Genomic DNA, 14,040 nt, shown 5'->3' with positions numbered 1-14,040 from the left:
AACTTCAATTAATGCACAAACGAGAACACATTGCTTCTACGAATCCATCATAATTTATTTTTTTATTGATTGATACAAATGTTTGAACTCCACCAACATATTTCAAACTATTATCAACTCCGTTAACCCCATATCCACCATATCCAAGCAAATATATTAGCTTACCCTTTTTCCTCTACAAAAAATTTTAATTAATTGAGTAACCCAGAAACATAATAGACAAAAACAAAAATAGAAACTTAAACTTGAAAGAGACAAAAAACAGAAAACCAAGCAAATGCGAACCCCGCAAATGCAGACCCCCCCACCAACCTCACAATTTACCAGAAAATACATCGATTTCCATTTTTCTTAGATCTAGACACCCAAACTATTGACTGTATAAATAATGTAAGTGTTTAACTAAAAAAAATTCAACCTTTTTAAAAAATCATCATTAAAGCTTTTTGACTTTTATCCTAAAAAAATTATTTGATTTACAGTTTTTTTTTTAATACAAATGACTATTTATATAAAATAAACTTACTTGGTATATGATGATGATGAATGACAAACAAAACAGCTAAAATGTGTTACCGTCGGAGTGTTGAGAAAAAAATAATAGTGAAAATAAGATGAAAACGATGAAAGAAAATTAGCTAAGTGAAGTGAAAAAAAGGTATTATTAGAATAAAAATATGGTTTTGCTTAAGGTAAAAAATAAAAAGGTTGATCTAAAAACGTATAAATGACAACATATTTGCTTATTTTAATTAATTTCTCTTAATAAAATCAATACTATTGTAATTGTTATTAACTATTATTGATATGTCAATTTACAACCTTTGTTCGGTTGATTTTTGCTTGTGTAACTTATGTTGTCTTCTATAGTTTTGTAGCCACACCCCAAAAGTTTTATAAATCTTATATCTCCAAAATGATACAAATCTTAGAGAATTACATCACAAAACTATCTATTAGAATAGAAAAATCAAAGTTATATAAATTCAATTATACAATGTATTTAAATCTTGTACTTTATATTTGGAATAATAATATACTTACAGTTTATTAACGAGGATGCATGGTTGAGATTAGCTTCTTTACCTTTTATAATATCTTTTAATCCTTTTCCCCAACATTTGAACAAAATCTCTGGTAAATCCAAGATTAGAATATGATTATAGTTCTACTTTAGACGAGGAGATATAGAAACTTCGCAGTTCGTACCCACCCATATAATTTATTTTTATTCGGAGAGATATGTGTCCTCCTCACGAACTTGCTTCACACTACAACAAAATTAATAAATTTTAGGAATTAATGAATGAAATTTCACAAGAAGCCAATAAGTAGTGTAAAATATTGACTAATATGCATGTTATGTTGAATAATCTGCGAAGAGTGGGACTCAGCACAACAGAGGAAACATAGGAGGAAGACAAAATAGTTGAAGCAGGAGAACCATTGGAATTTCCTTCATGAGTGATTCTTGTCATTGGAGAAGAAACTGGAAAAGAATCGAAAAATGGATGGAACCAGGAGAAAAATGTCGGGCAGAAAGAAATAGGGTAAAGGAATTAGAGTTTTGTGCTCTGGGCAGAGTTAAATGAAAAAAAGAAGAAAAGTAGACTGAGAAAAGACAGAGTTGAGAGCTCGCGAGATTGCTTGTGGCAACTAGGAGGACAACTCCTAGCAAGGTAACTTAAAAAAAATATTATATATAAAAATATATGAGTTTACCCTCTTTTAATGATATATTAAAATCAAACTTTTCATTTATTTAATTAAGAAATTGTGGAGACAATCATTCAACCTAAAATTTATCTTATTTAATATAATTGATTCAATTTTAAAAAAATAATCTAACTTTGATAAAATTTCCCGTTACCAAAAATGTCCAAAAAAAAAAAATGTAAACACTAAGATCAGGAGAATGTTTTCTCTGACAAAAGACTTCCAGTAAACATGGAAAAGAACACCAAAAAATTAAAGAATAGGATGATCAAAATAATCATCCTATAACTACTCCAAAATAAGGGCCTCAGCTAAAGTAGTAACAAGATAATATAAATAAATAAAAAACAATATTATGAAATAAAGAACTTTCCAACAGAATTTCCCAACTTGACCAACCTAGATAAAATAAAGATCCAATGATAAATGCACCCAAAGCCAATCTAAAGAACATTAAAGCTTCGTAGCGTCTTTTTTGTCTAGATGCGAATAGTTCGCATTTTCGCTTACATGTCTATTTCATCAAGCCTCTCTAAGATAGTACCCAAATCATTACACCTTTCATGCAGATCATAACTTATTCGACAATGAATTTTACTATCTTTTGGCCGTTATAATTATGACCGCCATTCATTCAAATTTTAGTTATCGACTCTCCTATCATCAGGCCACCAACTCGCTTGACTTTACGACCTCCCCAGAAGGTAATTTTAATGTGACCAATTTCTCTTTCTTTTGCAATCAATTTCACAAAAACACTTGTTCTAGCTAATTGTCCACTATTTCCTAGTGTGATTTCCATGTTATGTATGGTCGTGCCTAAGAGCATATTAGTTGAAGTATATTTGTCTTTTTGATCAATCAAAACCCCTTTCCATATTGTATATGCTTCTTCCAAAGATGTAGATGATGATACCTATATAGATGGTTCCAATGATAAATGCACTCCAATTTTAAGCAGAAACAAACAAATTTTCCTACCTTTCCATTCAATAAAAGCTTGACCATTAACTACTCATTATTGTCTGCTATATAAAAGTATCCTAAAGTCCAACTGTTAAGCTGGTAGTACACAACTGAATAAATCAAACACAATTATTCAACAGACGCATAACAAAAACAAGAACAGCACATATGCATATCTAGTAAAATCTGTAATCACAAATGATGTACACTGGAGGAATTGAACTTCAAAGTGCAGTTCTTGAAGGTGGAACGGACAAGGGAACAGAACAACACTAAAAAATCAGTTGCAGCAAAGATATTTTAATACAAGTTACAGACAATCTGTGCAGTTTGTTATCACCAATGTGGACCCACCCAAAAACCTAAACATGATATGATGTTCAACATGCAGAGGGTTCAGCTCCATCATGGAGTGCACAACATACGGTTGCTTTGTGGTGCCCTTGATACACCCTTATGTCTTCACCAGATGTCATGGACCAAAGTCTTGCAGTTGTATCAGAAGAGGCTGCATAAATTAAGGATACAAGCATTTTATCAAAATGATCAACACGCGAAGTAGATATCATAGTTGTAATTTTGAAAACTCCCTTCTCAATGTGGAGGTCCACATCAGTATGAACCTGAGTGGTTTGATAATTCTACAAAATATTATACTCTGGATGAAAAACTTTCTAGAAATTGAAGAAAGGGCAATAAAAAGGGGAAGTGCATTCCCAAAGATTAGAGTTACATTAGAACATTGAACTCTGAACTAATTTCCTTTCCTTCTAATTGATGTTTACACAGTAGAACTGGAAGACTTCATTGTGTGGTTTAATTGAAAGAAAAACAGTAATTACTAAGATTTAATCTGACTGAAAGTTGCTTAAATAATTAGTAGTAACTCAAGTTATAAATTTTATTTAAGCAACCAAAATACCTGTAATGAGATAGGCACCATCTACTGAGAAAACACAGTCCCATACCCATCGTTGATGTCCTGTATAACAGATGTAACAAAATCAACATTTAATATTAGCCATATAGAAACAAATCTGGTGGCTTGAGTACACCCTATATCACAATGACTTCAAAGAATACCTATCAAAGTTTTCTCTAATGTGAAACCATCAACATTCCAAATCTTGACAGTGCGATCGGAGGATGCAGTGGCCAGATATCTAGAAATGAAACATAAACATTTATTACAGTGATAATGAATCACAGCAAGATAACTAAATAGGACAGAAGTAAATGTATGGGCAATGATGAGACAGTACCGGTGGGGCTCGCAAAACTCAGGAGAAAGGAGACATTTGAGAATGTATCCACTATGTGCTTGCAGCTTATGAAGTGGCTCGAAGTTGGTCATAGTCTGCCAGAAAAGTAAATAGTGAGACGTAGGAGTCAAATTTGATATACAGGGTAATACCACATGTTTGATTGCATGAAAATACTACCTGGGTCCCTCGCATCGAGCGCCAAACATAACATGTTCCATGATTATTAGCAGCAACCACCATGCTCCCGTCCCACATAACTGTTAAAGACCTTACAGCTGTATCCACCTCTGGCACCTGGGTTAGCAGCATACATAAGTATAAAAACGTACACCAATAAAATAAAACAATATATTTACCAAGTAGATCCCATTTTCAGGGTGCATGATTGTTTGGGCTGTGTGAATGATTGAAAGAAGAAAATAATACTACTATTAAATGTGTTTACATACCTGATTCTTGTTTTTGGTTTTTGTTTATTTAGAGAAGGATAGAATGCAATGGCAGACCCAAAACCTAAGGGCCATTTTCTAAATGATAGTACGGGCCAACAAGCCTCAACACCTATTCAAATTAGTGTAAACAGGCTCTTGCATGGGAGGAGATCCATTCCAGTGAACCAAAGATATGATAGCAGTACACATATAGATACATCAGGAAGATAAAATAAAAATCCTCAATCCACATGGATTTGTTTCTCATCCACACAAGATCCACCCACCTCTGCCTTTTTGTATTCAGTAAAACTATATGTACTAATAATGAGGACTAATTTGTGTACTAACGATAAGTAATCACTTTGTGATTGAGTGATTTTAAATAAGAGATAATATAACAACCAATCACATGACAACATATCATTGTTAGTACATAAATTACTACTCATTATTAGGGCATATTGTCTTTTTTGTATTAAGTTTCATTGAAGAATAAGTTGTTTTCTTTTTGTAAAGTTATTAGAAGAGGCTGCGAAATTTACACCTAGTTTAAATATGGTACTGACTGTTTAGCACTGTGATTCTCAAATGAATTTGAAAACTGTTTAAAATAAAAGAACTAAAATTACCAATTCGAAACTACATGAGTTTGCTGTCAAATCCCACACACGAATATTTCCATTTTGGTCTCCTGATATTAGTTCTGTCTGCAAAACCACACAAATAAACCTATATAAAGACATTGAACTAATAAGCAAAAGCACAACTTATATAAAAAGTAAATTTACGGAAAGACATAAATACACATTTATATAAAAAAAAATAGTATGATGAAACAAAAAAAAAACATATGCCACATCTTAGTGAACCTATATTACATCATGACTGACATCAACATTGCTATCAAGATCTTGTCAAGTTAATGTACACCTAGTCAATAGAATCAAATTCTTGATCCAAACATCAAAACTGGGGCAGTGTGCTAGGAACCCAAAAATCTCTTACTCTCAAACAACCAATCCAAACAATACAAGCAAAATGGAAGTTAAAATTGGATTTTTTATACTAAATAATAACAATGTTTACAAAAAACAAAACAAAAACTAAACACAATTCTAATGGCTTTTTAGAGTCCAAAATCTCTCCCTAATTTGCCTAGCTCTCGTGAGGCTATAACTCTCCCGGCCACTGTGTTTTCTTTTAATTTTTCCTCGCTTCCTTCCTTCCTCAATCCCTCTCTTATACTTGCCCATAACTACCTCCATCAATTGTCTTCATAATTGCACATGTTTCCCACTCTTCTTCTTGCCCAAAACTGCCTTCATAATTGTCCACTTCCCCATTTTATAACTGCCTACTTCCTCATTTTATAACTGCCCACTTCTTTTCTCTTGTGGGGTCACCTAAATATGAGTTATATATAACATTATGCACCCTTTTGAAAACCACCTAGTTCTCAAAACGTAATCTCTTCTTCTGTTTTGATTGAATTTTGGTGTTTGACAACCTCTTCAAAATGCCTCCCTTGCATTTAAAACTGACTCATTGGGGCTTGCAACTCGATTGTATTTTTCAAATGGTGGTTTGACAATTTCAATTGGTGTGGGTGGGTTGAAATCATTGGGTTGGGTTGGCTTATGTTATGGTTTGACTGAAAAATGAGCTCAGGTTTGGATAGATAAGTTCGGTTTGTGTGATAAATATTTTGGTTTGGGTAAGAGCTATATGGGTTTGTCTGAAAAGGAGGATGTAAAGTGGGCTGTGATTGGATTGTGGGTTGTGTTTGTATTGTAAGACTTTGGATTTAAGTGGTTGGGCTTTGGGCTTGCTTTGTTGTCTAAACCCAATTTTTTTTTTTTAATTTTCTAGGCTCGCTCTATGGATTCTTCCAATGTTCTTAGCCCTAACAACCTCAATTCAACTTTGATGTCTTCTTTCAACCTATTTGAAAATGCTCTTAACAGAAGCTCGTTGAACTGTCCCTTAATGGCGTCAACAGTAGTTCAAAGTGGCATCTATAAACTGCCACTGAGTCTTTCAGTTGGAGTGACATCAATTCCTCAAGAGGTGTGCCATCTTATGAAGAACAAAAACATTGCAGTAGTCCCCTTTTTCAGATTTTCCAAATCGGTGAACGAAAATTGATCTTCTCTCCATTGCATCTAGTTCAAAGCTGCTCATTTCAAACACAACCGCTAACGTCAAATTCTCTAGATCAAAAATTTTGCTCATCATAAAGTACCATTCTGCTCTAAAATCCAACCTATTAGATCCTCTCCAATAAATATTGATAATTCCAGACGCAGGGGAGGCATGTCATGTCGGCCACCCTTTATGTTATCGTTGGTCATTACTGCCATAACCATCATTCTTTCACTAACAACCCATTTTTCTCCAGTTGCATGCTCCTCTTGTCTCGTCAAAGGAGGTGATGTAGCCTCTCACTGGCAATGATTTTGTTACATTTGTGACTGTTCCAAAGGTGCTTTTCTCCTATTGTCGTCTCTCCTCACCTCTTGGTTCACCATCATCTCCCTTCTCTTTTAAGTAATCCTTCACAGTGTCCATCCCACTTCCAAATTGGTCAGTCTTCCAGCCATCACATTTCCACTCTTAACCAATTCTAACTCATTTTCCGTTTCCACAATTCTTCCCTCCATTTAGGATTTTACCATCTCTAGATTGTTGTTCTAATAACAATTTGTTAGAAACACAAAAATCTTTTAACCTCAAACAACCAATCCAAACAACACAAACAAAATGGAACAGAAAATAAGATTTTTATACTAAAAAATGACAATGTTTACAAAGAACAAAAACAGAAACCAAACACAATTCTACTAGCTTTCAAGAGGCCAAAATCTCTCCCTAATTTGTCTAGCTTTTGAGAGGCTAGAAGTCTCCCTACCACTGCATTTTTTCTCAATTTTTCCTTGCCTCTTTCCTTCTGAAATCCCTTGCTTATACTTGCCTATAACCACCTACATAAATTGCCTTCATAATTACTCATGTTTCTCACACTTATTCTTACTCATATCTGCCCACTTATTCATTTCATGACTACCCACTTCTCTACTATTGTGGGCTAACTAAATATAAGTTCTAACATAGTGAAAGGCAGATATAGGGGAATTTTCTTTTGTTTCTTTTATATGACAGTCCCCCTTAATATAAAGAAAGGACAGTTCAGAGATCTAAAGAGAAGTGACAGCTAATTCAAATTCACATATATCAAAACAAAGCAATATAGAAAAATCATCATCTCAAAGATATTTGACAAGTACATTTTACTGACATTTACTTGGTATGATTTCAAAGATGTTATTATAAGCTACATTTCCAATGTCCCTCATAACAACTACACTATGAGAAACCAATTTGGCACTTTACCCTTCAAACATGAGATGAATTGAATCAAAATTTCAAAAGAACATACTGTAATCCACTAAAATGATTGCAAGCCAGTCAGAACAGACAGAACAAAGAAAACTTGTTACCAGGAAACAATACTCAAATTCTCACTACAACAATAATCCACATTCTCATGAATATATAAATTCTTTTACAACTTCTTAGCACCCACCAGAAACCAATAACAAATTGGATAAAAATTAATCCAATGGCAGAGGAGAGATTAAGTGATACTTGACCTGATTTGGGTGTAAGACAACAGTATTAACAGCAGCGCGACTTTCATATTCCATTTGACAACCTGCAGCCCTGCATTTGACTTAAGATGCAAATAAGCCCAAATAACTTCCAAAATTGAGCATAGAAACACCATGATTAAATTAACAAAAGATACATCTACTCTCTGTGTAGGGTATATAACTTTACCTTAAATCCCAGATCTTTACTGTCCCATCCTCAGAACCAGAATACATCCAGTTTCCATCACATTGAAACCCCACTGCCATAACATTATTTGTGTGCTGATCATAGCTCAGCACCTACCTTGCAATTTTGCAAAAGAACAATCCCATCAGTCAAAGAAGAAAAAAAAAAAAAAAAAATGATAAAAGGATAGACTTCAGAAACAAAATGAAACCCACAGGTTGAGGAGTGCTTGAGTTAACATCAAACAATCGAATATGTGGATTGCCCGCTGCAGCCAAGTATTGTTTATTTGGAGTTATCTCTAGCCGATTAACTTGCTGTATACATTCATGCCACAAAACAAATTTGATATTAATCAATGAAAAAAACAGAGAGTAAAACTTGATCGGAAGAGCTGAAAAATTTAAGGGAACGTCGTGCAAATTGGAAACATAGAATCCAACTAGGGTCTATTACTTGCATATGACTAAAATTTTGTGTCTGCATCTAGGGTTAACATTATACTTGTACAAGAAAGTTACAAGTCTGCTGCTCTATCTCATAGTCCATATGACTACCTATCTTACATCCAATACTAAAAGTTTGACATTCTAATTCGAAGTTCCATATTTCTTTTGCAGCTTTGTCGTTGTTTTTATATATGAAACATCTATATCAAGAAACTTCCCCTAATACAATGTTTACATGAGTATACCAAAAAAATGACTAGCATAAAATCATTGAATATGCATGAACACTTAAATGCACTAAAATCAATTCAGATTGCAAGTTCACCCAGTTCCCCGTATGTGGAGGGCAAATATTAACAAATCAGAGCGACTTATAATCATGAAAATAAAAAACACAAATTAAAAAAAAAAACAAAGGATTATAGGGCAAAAGGACGAACTGAATCAGGGTACTGAATAGTTCTGTAGCACCGCCCGCTTTTTGCCTCCCAAAATTTAATTGTGTGATCATAACTAGCTGTTGCAAGTATTACAGACGGTTGTGCCATCGTGATCACCGCCTAATCGAGGTTATTAACTCATCGGTTAAACAAAATTAATTCAACACCCATGGCAAAAAAATCAAAATAATTGCTATTTTGGAAAGGTTTTTAGGAATTGCACAGAGAATATGGCATCGATTTGTTTTCTGGAAGAGTATAAACCCAAACCCTTGCTCTAAAATACTAGGAGGGGGAATTAAATTAAATGTCCATTTTATCCCCATTTAAGCTTTTTTTATTTTCAGGTAAAAATATTAACTTTTTAAACTTTTAAATGCAAGTATCCTGAAAAGTTTTTAAAATGCTGAAACTATCTTTCAATACTTTTACATAAATCCTCACTTATATATATTTTTCACATAATTTAAATACTTACTCTTACTTTAATTTTTACTTAATATTTAATATTGTGGATTCATTGAAAAAAAATTCATATTTTTATATTTGAATCGAAAGAAATCAATTTATAAGAAAAAAATATTTATACGAATTTTAATTCAAAATTTAATTTAATTTGTTAAATTTAGTTCATATATTATATAAAGAGGATATTTAAATATTTGATAATATTTTAGGAGATTAAAAAATATTAGAAAAATATGAGAGTATTTTGATATTAAATAATGAATGAAGGTTTTAAATAAAATGTTAAAAAAATATAAAGGTATTTTTACACTAGTCAACATATGAGAGTGTTAAATAAAATGTTAGATAATTATAAAGAGTTAAATGAAATGTTAAAAAATATGGAGGTATTTTGACATTAAACAGTGTAAGAAGGTTTTAATTGAAATGTTAATAATATATAAAGACATTTCGATACAAGAGAACATACGAGGGTATTAAATGAAATCTTAGATAATTATAGGGTATTAAATGAAAAGTTAAAAAATTATGGAAGGTATCTTGATATTAAATATTGTAAGAAGATTTTAAATGAAATGTTAGAAATATATATAGAGGCATTTCGATACAAGATAACATATAAAAGTGTTAAATGAAATGTTAGATAATCATAGGGGGTTAAATGAAATGTTAGAAAAATATTATGGACATTTTGATATTAAACATTGTAAAAAGTTTTTAAATGAAATGTTAAGAATATATAAAGACATTTTGATAAAATATAGAGGCATATCGATATAATACAATATTTGAGGGGGTAAAATGAAATTTTAAATAAATATAGGGGTATTTTAAAATTAGACAAAATATGATAGTGTTAAATATAATATGAAAACAATGAGAGGGCATTTACGACATTATAAGAATGTCAAGTTTGTATAGATTATAAAAAAATGATGTATTTTGATATTTTATAATATATTAGAAAGTAAAAAAAATATTAGAAAAATATAAAGGTAATTTGGATATTACACAATATATAAAATTATTATTTTGGTTTTAGATACTCTATGAGAGTATTTAATGACATGTTGAAAAATTAGAGGTGGGATATACATCAATAAATGGTTATTATGGATTTTTTAAAATAAATATTTAATTTTTTCTCAAAATTTTTTATTTTAGGATAATTAAAATGGTTGGTTATGCTACTGTTCGTTTCTACGGAAAATGAATCTAATGTGATGAGAACATAATTAAGTATGTTGGAGGTTGAAGGATCGAACGGTCTAAAAGGGGGAGTGAATTAGACAATTTAAAACAATTATTACCAAATTAAAGAATTTAAACCAATTTATTCAAATTAATGAATATTGCCTACTTTTAATGCAATTTATGAAAATGACAAGAATATTTCAAATAATTAATACAATTAAAAAAATAACACAAAGTAAAAGTTTAAGGGAAAAGAAAATCAAACACGCGATATATAGTGGTTCTGCACAACCTGGCCTACGTTCACTCCTTCAAGCTATCTCTCTTGGAGTATTCTACTAATTCTTGGTTGACAAAAACTCAAGCAAGCTTTTCTTCACAATAAAATAGCTTCCAAGGTGCTACTAACCTTTACAAATGCTATAGCTTAATTTCTCTCACTAAAAAAATTTATAATCTCTTTAAGAGTGAACTCTTTTATAGTACGAATTTTAGTATAAATTCGAAATAAAATTTCTCTCAAAGAGTGTATATGAAAGTTTAAGCATAGTACAACCCAATGCAAATGAAATTACAAAGTATATGAGCAAGGGATTTGAATTGAGAAAAGAATTTGCTAGTGAATAGCTAAAAAATAATTTACTCTCAAATATATGATAGTTCTTGGTGGCAAAAGTCCTTTACAAATAAATTTGATTGAGTTTATATAAGGGAAAATGAGAAAAGTTAGTATTATGTACAAAAACTAGCCATTTTAGTTTTTCAGAAAATGTTAAATTCGGTCAATGAGATGTAATTTAGTCAACCGGATATGATGTGACACTTTTATGGAGTCTATGTGACACTTTTATGGAGTCTATGTGGCACTAGCTATTAGAACATTCAAAACAAAATTCGGTTGATCAGATTTAATTTGGCCAAGCAAATTTCTGAAAGCCAAAAGGCATGGCTTTTGGATAATTCGGAAGTTGCCATTGAAGAATTCGACTAGTCAAATTTGGTCAATCAATTTTTATTACATTTTACCCTTTGAATTTTTTAAAACTTGCAATTCGCCCCTTAAACCTTTGAAAAGTGACAATTTAACCCATATTTGAAAATTCTTTCAAAACCAACTTTGAGATATGAAAATGTAGTTCACAAAACTTCATCATTTTAAATGAGTTAATAAACTTTGACAAAAAATTAGCTTAACCCAATAAGTTTGAAAAACAATATTTAACTCAAAATGTGAAAGATATGAGAATAAGTTTTTAAGTGAGCTTTCGCATGCAAATAAATATTCTAATCAAAACTAATGCTCCAAATTACAAATATATCTACCTAAATTTGAGTTTTTCTTCAAATCTTCAAGAATTCTTCACTTGAGTCTTATCTTCATTTCCTTATTGAAAATCCTTCAAGAGTATTAGGTAAATTCTTGCAATCTAAACTCACACTCAAGTAAAATCATTAGTCAATATGTTTAGAGACATATTAGTTTGTTATCATCAAAATAAGAGCATAATGATTCCTTGAGTTAACAGAGGTTGTAAGTAATTGGTTAAAATTTCATCTAGAATAACACTTGAGGGGTTTATCCAACTTTTGAGTGAATAGTATCGTATTGATCCAATCATAAACTACATTCAACTATGTATGAAACCAAAAAAAATTGAGCTCGACTACCTTATAAAGATTGAAAATGATGAAAATGTGCAAGGCCTTATTGACATGTCTCAATACTTCAAAGAATGTATTATTGTTTTTGTTACATATACCACAATCAAAGAACAAAAAGAAGAAAGAGAAGAAGAAGAAGAAATTGGTGGCAATAATGATAGTATAGTGAAAAAAGGATTTACTAGGGAAGACTTAATTGATTTTAATAATGATGCATTATATATGCCTACTAAATGAGTTTATGGAGACAAAGAAAAGGTTATAGATTGGGGTGACTTTAAGAGGAACGAGATGACTAAAATTTTAGAGTAATATCAATTTACCCCCATAACATTTTCTCATTGTCTCAAAGATCCTAAATATTTATAAATTATCAATTTTCCCCTTTTAAATTTCCATCTCTCCCACATGTCCAAACTGTTTAAAAACTCACAATCCCCCTCCCCCCTATAAGGGTTCCCACAAGGTGTGTCACTGTTTAAAAACCAACATTCCCCCCTCCCTTATGCTTTTATGGGGGAAACTATTCCAAAACTTGCAATTTGCCCTTCCTCTAACATTCCCTTGTATCTCCCCTGCTATAATTACTATTTAAAAACTCGCATTTTCCCCCCTCCCCCATGTTATCAATTCAACCCTAGATTCCCCAGGTTTACGAATATCCTCAGGGTGAGTGCTAACTTAAAAATCGTGATTTCCAACTACTATTTCAATAAAAAAATATTATACACCTATTTAAACACAATAACCCTAAACTGATTCATAGAAAATAACTAAGAATGAGATTACAAAATCAAATTTTCAAATCCAAAAACCCTAAACTAAAATCTTCCAAAATCTTACTCTAAATCTATCAAATCTAAAGATAAAAATGATTTAAACAAGATAAGAGATGATTTACTTATCTTCTTTGTCATTTTCATCATCGAAAAACATCCAAAATTTCATTCAAATGTCAAAGAAATTGTCGCCATAAGGAGACTTGTGGGATTTCGTTTTGTGTACAGTCTAGTGGAAAAATTTTTGCTGAGAATATGAAAATCTTTTGCCTTTTATATGAGGGCATTTTGGTAATTTTAGGTAAATGAGGCATTTTTGTTTAAGTCCAAAAGAATGGGATAATTTTGCTTAAACCCCTGATGTTTAGGCTAATTTTTTAATTTCCTTATTAATAAAAAGAAACATGTTTGTTTTTATAAAATGAAACTAAATTTCTTTTTATTTCACACCCAATTCAATTAACCCTAGTACTTAGAGAAATTTTATTGAATAGTTGACATGTACTTATCAAAGTACTCTGTGACAAGGAAACCTTTTGTTTGTTATTAAAAAATAGGCAAAGGACTATTTTCCACCTAAGTTTTAGTCGAATCTCAAAAGCATATCCATGACAGTTATGTTATGTTTACTTTTTTTTTGGTTTAACGTAATTTAGAAATATAAGTGATATATTATTATCTAATTGAATATTATTTTATTTTAATTATTTAATTATGTAATAATATATTTAAATTATATATAAAAATATGTATACATAATTTAATTGTAAATAAAAAGACAAAAAAAAATATTATTTTTAAAATTTTCATATATCATTTAATAATTTAAA

At 31.2% G+C, this 14,040-nt stretch overlaps 1 protein-coding gene across 1 annotated transcript; it reads right to left on the bottom strand.

The window, feature by feature from the left end:
* Positions 1 to 2,827: 2,827 nt before the first annotated feature.
* On the bottom strand, positions 2,828 to 9,394 carry LOC123198151 (target of rapamycin complex subunit LST8). Its single transcript, XM_044612784.1, has 10 exons — positions 9,108 to 9,394; positions 8,434 to 8,535; positions 8,219 to 8,331; positions 8,032 to 8,101; positions 5,011 to 5,088; positions 4,125 to 4,241; positions 3,945 to 4,039; positions 3,766 to 3,845; positions 3,605 to 3,664; positions 2,828 to 3,190 (listed from the first exon to the last, which is right to left on the bottom strand). Exons 1-10 carry the CDS (start codon positions 9,213 to 9,215, stop codon positions 3,063 to 3,065), a joined length of 951 nt encoding a protein of 316 aa, XP_044468719.1. The 5' UTR covers positions 9,216 to 9,394; the 3' UTR covers positions 2,828 to 3,062.
* Between the last annotated feature and the right edge of the window lie 4,646 nt (positions 9,395 to 14,040).

The sequence above is a fragment of the Mangifera indica genome, chromosome 15, assembly GCF_011075055.1.
Source record: "Mangifera indica cultivar Alphonso chromosome 15, CATAS_Mindica_2.1, whole genome shotgun sequence".
NCBI classification, from domain to species: domain Eukaryota; kingdom Viridiplantae; phylum Streptophyta; class Magnoliopsida; order Sapindales; family Anacardiaceae; genus Mangifera; species Mangifera indica.
The sequence above is the reverse complement of the archived record's forward strand: the minus strand, read 5'-3'. Positions and strand labels throughout refer to the sequence as shown.